This window comes from Fundulus heteroclitus, chromosome 23, assembly GCF_011125445.2.
Source record: "Fundulus heteroclitus isolate FHET01 chromosome 23, MU-UCD_Fhet_4.1, whole genome shotgun sequence".
NCBI lineage: Eukaryota > Metazoa > Chordata > Actinopteri > Cyprinodontiformes > Fundulidae > Fundulus > Fundulus heteroclitus.
In genome coordinates, this window is record NC_046383.1 from 397,332 (window position 1) to 403,786 (window position 6,455).

Genomic DNA, 6,455 nt, shown 5'->3' on the forward strand with positions numbered 1-6,455 from the left:
TAAAAAGCACCTTGAAACATGTAAAGAATGAAATATTTTCACCATCCATTCATTTACATGGACAAAATTGTTTAAGAGGCAACATTTCGGGTTCGTCCCAGACAGAGTCCATTGTCCTGCAATCGATCTAGATTTTACAGCTAACTATATTTATATTTACTAAAACATTTATCATTAATTGAGGGAAACTATTTATTCAGTATATGCTTAGCAGGTAAAATGAAGATAGAACACAGGATTATTTTTTTACTAGATGTCATCAACAACCCAGGTCATCCACATATATCAAGACATTAAGGAAAATTATTCCACAAATATATTTATTATATTCTATATAAAAAGTACAATATTTTGGATAAAATATTGGAATGGCACCTGGTTGTTTTCGACACAACGTCTGGGAAGAATGTTTTTCTCACGGGGTGTCCAACTGCTGTTCTGTGATAGGTCAGGATAGGTGTATTTAAAGATGAAAAAAATAAAAATGGCTCGTGCATCTGCTGAACCAGACCCTGCAGTTGTCCTCTCCAACTCTGGTAGTTTGACATGCTACTTCCGCTCACTTTCAGCTTTTATCCTACTGCTATTTGGAAAGACTTACACAATAGGGGCAGAGGACATTGTGAGCTATTATTTCTGTCTACTCCTCTACTTTCAGCTCTCCACCTGCTCGGCTCCGTCTCTGTGCCATCCTCCATCATCCGCCCTCAAACAATCTTTAGCAATTGCAAATAACAGCAAGGTTCAAACATTTGGTTGTCTACCTCCCTTCTTCCTGCCTCATCTGCATTGTGCTGTTCTCTGTTAAAGTTCCACAATCTTTGTGCGAGTGTGACGTAATGTAATGGGTGGGTGCTTTCTAGGAGTTCAGTAGCTGAGCTTCTCATGAAGTATAAATGTAAAAAGAATGTCAGACATTTTAGCTCAAAGGGTATTTTTTTTGGCCCTCTTTGATGTTTCATACATGTCAAACTTTAACAAACTCCTCCTTGGGATTTGGGGATTTTGGCTTCAAATCTAGTCAGTTTGCCCATAAGGCATGAGAGAATAAAAATGATCAAAGTCATAAGGTTTTAAAAATGCTTAAGTGGTGTGGCCAGGTGGCAAACTTTACCAACTTGCTACAAAATTTAAAAGCTTTAAAAGCTGTAACTTTAACATGGAAAGGCTCAATTAAACCACACTTTGCATGACTGATTCCTTCTGGATGCCCGACGATACTTTGTGGTCAAATTATAATGCTTTCAAGCTTTGAGAACCGAAATTTACATTTTTCAAGGAAAGATCCACCTATGACCCTCTGGATCTGGTCATTGTAAAACTGAGTCAGAAGACAGACAAGTTGGTCTCACTTGCTTTTAAACAGACATTTCTCTGGAGGGTGTGACCCTGGCACCAAGTCAAAGTGTGACATCATGCCATTGTCATGCATTTGGCTCTTGTTTCCCCATATATCATCTGATCTACACTGAAATCAAGATGATTGATCTTAATCCAGGCCGAAGAGATATGTAATAAAATATTTTGTTAGCATGGCCTAATTCCTCCACAGCATCCACTAGTAGCACTAAAATAATCAGCCTGAAGTCATGCTTTGACCGAGGATTATGAAATTCGGTAAACATATTCAGCTAAAAGAAGTCTTTTGGAGAAATGGAGGGTTCAAATCCCGAAATAAGTTGGTCATTTTGGATCAAACCTACCGATTTGTCTCTTTTACACATTTTGCATCTGAGAGAACAATGTTTCACCCACAGATTTCAAAATGACTCAGTGTAGTCTTAAGACTTTAAAAATCAAAAGTTATCAAAAGCTTTTTGCTACACTGAAGTATGTGGGCATCGCCAAGCCTAAAAAATATGACTCCTCATCATAAAAGATGAACCTTTAATAAATTCTACCTTCTGTGTGCAATCTCATACCAGCCCTCATCACATGTTCATGCTCATTTGCTGCATATCAGCCCAGCCCACTTACAACAGAAAGTCAGCTATTCGACTAATGGATGTCTTCATTTTACATTGACAGCTGGAGATAGGGACCAGCACCCCTTCTGACCCCAATAGGGATAAGCGTGTCGGAAAATGGATTGATGTATGGATCTCAAACTCAAATTCTCAATCGCTGTACATTTTAGATGTGTCCCTTTTCCCACACAAATGGCTAAACTACCTCACTAGCATACAGTCAAGCTCTGCAGGGCTTTGGGAATGAGCTCATATTAAAGTCAGGTGTGTAGAGGCATAGAGACATCTAAAAGTTGCGGGACACCAGCCCCTGAGGACTGGAGACCGCTGTTTAAACATTAGTCCCGCTCTAGGCTGTGGAGCAGGAAATATGAATTATAGGAACTAATCTCTGTACAGGCTTTTTACTCACTGAACCTGGGTTACCAACCTCTGATCTGATAACACAGAAAAAAATGTGATGTAGAATCCTATTGTGAACCATGACTGTTGGCTCAACCGGGTGCAGCAAACTTTGACATATGCAAACTTTTGTTTGCATATGTTTGGCTCTAAATCACAAATTTATGATTCAATTTGCTCTAAACTGATCTTTGTCAACCTATAAACACCTCAGATTACATTGTAATTCTGATTAACAGGTATATGTTCCTGATACATTATCAGATTAACACCAAATTTGGTGTGCTTCATCGTGGGCGACTGTTCAACAGGTCGATGTGGCCACTTGATGACATCATTTTAGCCCCGTCCACTGAGAACAAGTAATGGGTATATTTGTTGATTCACCTTCATTGACAAACTGTAGAAGTTTTAAGCTTTCTCTATAATTGCGGGTGATATTTTCAAAACAACAGCATTTCCTACTTAATCTTTCACCACCAAACAGATCGGGACAACGGAACGTTTTACTGGAACAGAATTAGGTCTGGCTGACGGTAATGCTAAGGCTTGCTCATGGTACCTCCATTGGCGTCCAGCAGAAAAGAATGGCAGGTTCACTGGAGGCATGTAGGCGGCGATGCTGAGCTCCTGCCGTTGTTACACAGGCTTAGTGTTAAGCTGCAATGTTCCTTGCACCTTTAGTTTACTAGTTAAGTTTTTCTTTACACTGCAAAAACGGATCTAAAAACAAGTAAAAGGTTCTTAAAGTTAGTCTATTTGTCCTTGATTTGAGCCAGTAAATAAGATTATCTGCCAATGGAATAAGTATCTTTACCCCTAAAATAAGATAATTAGACATCCTGCACTTGAAATGAGATGATGGAGATAAATTGTTCCTATTTTAAGTGGAAAAATCTTATTATATTGGCAAATAGTCTTATTTACCTGCTCAAATCAAGGACAAATACACTCATTTCAAGAAAATGTTACCTATTTTTAGTTCCGTTTTTGCAGTGTATGTTACTTATCCTGTCTTCTATTTTAATTCAGTTGACCACATGTTTATGCTTCTGTATCTTGTTTTATTAATATATTTATCAGTATTTCTGTACAGGCCTGCACATCGTTATCATTGGTTGTTTATGATTATTGTTGAATAGCTTCCATAGACTTGTTGAGTACTTTGGCTGGACTTGGATTTATCATCTATGGTCATGAGCACAGAAAACATAATGTAAAGACATTCCAAGGGCCACAAAACCAGTTGCATCAGTCGGCAAACCCTCTACTCACACTAGTTCCACTCCAGTGTCTTCAGGGAAAACCTGAAGAGAAGTATGAATAAGACTCATCGCATTTATCCCCCAGAAAGAAAACTCTGATGCCTGACCTACCAAAGCCTTCCCACATATCTGCTACATTGCGCTTCCAACCTGGTGCTGCTTTATCATTAGTCCTCTATGCCACCATCCAGACTGTCTGTTCCAACTCTCTGTGTTCCCGCTCACTCTCCTCCCGGCCAGACTCACCAGATAGTAAGAGACTTAAATCACAAACAGGTAATTTCTCCTGTCCACTGCCGGTGGTTAATTCTGTTTATGTTTTTCCATTTACAATCCTCGACCAGAGCCCTCCGAGTTACCCCGATTTCCACTATACACACTTAACAATAAATAATTTAAATAAAATATCTCTCTGCCTCAGTGTTTGGTGTCCTAACCAGAGTCAATAAGAAAACAGCATTGCGACACTTTTGGCCTCACCTCCACACCAGCCCATTGTGTATCTTCTAAGTAACAGCTCACAGGTATTGTGACACACTTTATTATTAGTGTTATTAGTATTATTATTATTAATAATAATAATGATAATAATAATAAAAACAACAATTATAACCCTTTATTTTACTACTTATAACATTTTTGTGAAGCAGTTTCTTAACATGTGTGGACTCATAGATTATGTTTTGTTTTTTGTTACAAAATAAGACATCTTCATTGATGTAATCCAGTGTCTCTTGAGATTGTCTTCGGTTTTATGTTGTCAAACTGCTGTTTTAAGGTACTCCCACTAGGAAGGATATTAGGAAAAAGCTTGCTTTGATATGAATAGGTTAGAAAATATAATTGACATGATTTACATAGATTATACTGTCAACGGCCAATCAGGTTACTTGAAATTGTTCCCTCCCACTTAACATAATTATATTAGTTTTACCCATCCTATAATCTGCTGTACTCTCTGTGCAGTCTCAAAAGGAGTAATGACAAAATGCAGCTGATTGTCTATTTTCTGCTTAGCATCAGTGTTGGATGTAAGTATGAGTGAACCCTATATCAAATAGACCTATTTTGGTAAAACAATGTTTGCAATATGAATTATTTAGCATTTATTATTTCCATCTGTCTGCAAATCATTGACTGCATGATTAACAATTTTGGTTTTGGTTTTCAGGCTGCACAGAACAATTTAAGTTTGAGATAAAGACTATGACTGCTGGAGAAAATGTGACCCTGACATGTCCTCGTCAGACCTCTCCTCTCTACCAAGAAACATTTTACTGGATCCGCCTTGTTTCTGGAAACTGGCCTGAATTTCTTGGAGCAACATTTAACTCTGTGGACAATGAAGCTTCAAAAATTCCTCACATTCAGACAAAACAACAACCAGGGGAATTTCTTCTTTATGTGAATAAAGCTCAGCGAAATGATACTGGACTTTACTACTGTATCAAAGTCAGGCAACTGGACTTTATATTTGTGAATGGAACTTTTGTGAAGATTAAAGGTAAAAGTATGACTTAATGATTTATAACTGCATATTTTTACGTGTGAGTAATTTTCTTCTAGTAGTAAGTGATATGTGATTATTTATTTATCCAGGACAGGAACCCGATGTAACTGTTGTCCTTCAGAAGCTTCCATCTGATCCAGTTTATCCAGAAAACCCAGAGACTCTACAGTGTTCGGTTCTCTCTGGCTCTGATACAAAGACTTGTCCAGCTGATGACCAGGTGTACTGGTTCAGATCCGGATCAAATCATTCTCATCCCCGTCTACTTTATCTACAAGAAACCAGTGAAGATGACTGTGAGAAAAGTCCTGTGGTTCCCTCTACACAGAAATGTTTCTACAACTTCTCTGAGACCTCTGATGATGTGACATATTACTGTGCTGTGGCCGCATGTGGACAGATATTATTTGGAAACGGAGCAAAACTGCACATCAAAGGTAAGTCTTAGACTTTTCTATGTGTTAAAACATTTGCTTCAACTATGGTGATACAGTTAATATTTAGAATTTGCACAAAAATCTTGACTGAACAGGTAAAGATGAAGGTTCTGCATCTGAAAGGCTAGCTAGTGGTAGCTACATGACCCTAAATTGGACAAACACAACCTCATAAATGAAAGTATGCAATACTTTATCCAAAACCCAGAAGTAATTATTTAATATTATTTTCAGTGAACAATAAAGGTCATACAGTGCATGAAGCCAATGCTACCTAAGCTGGTTGTACAGCATAATAAATACATTAATGTTCTTAGTTTCTCAAACAAATTTAAATTAGCAGTTTGGATTGGTTACAGACTATACCAACTTGTTAAATAAGACTATTTTCACACCATTGCTTAATTTTTGCGTCATAAACTTTCTAACTGAATAATATATTCTTCTCAAGAAAAGCTTTTAAAATAAAACAATGTTGAATTCATTGCTAAGTTTCTTCCCTATTGTTTTCATTTCAGAATCCTGGTCACAGCAGGTCAACATTTTCATCTGCTTTTGCTTGGCTATAAGCTTAAGTTTTTTAGCTGTCCTTATGTATGTAATCAAGAAAAACAATGGCAACGGTAATATATGTCATGCAATTCTTAACGTTTTTTTTTTATTTTATTTCAATCTTCATTTTCATCTTAGTTTTTTCTATTTTCTCATTTCAGGTTCAAAAGCCCTGCGTACAAACAGTGTGGCGTCTAAAAGTCGACAGGTGGATGTTTACACTGTTGTCATCTTTACAATAATGAATACTGACAATGGTGGTAAAAAGAAGGCAAACAAAGAGACAACGAAGATGTATGCTAAAGTGGCTTTTTTGCACTGA

At 37.3% G+C, this 6,455-nt stretch overlaps 1 protein-coding gene across 1 annotated transcript; it reads left to right on the top strand.

Annotated features, from left to right (window-relative positions):
• Positions 1-2,908: 2,908 nt before the first annotated feature.
• LOC118557499 lies at positions 2,909-6,455 on the top strand. The gene is made up of 5 exons (XM_036127628.1): positions 2,909-2,978; positions 4,806-5,138; positions 5,234-5,581; positions 6,100-6,204; positions 6,295-6,455. The coding sequence occupies exons 1-5, from the start codon at positions 2,909-2,911 to the stop codon at positions 6,453-6,455; spliced, it is 1,017 nt and encodes a 338-aa protein (XP_035983521.1).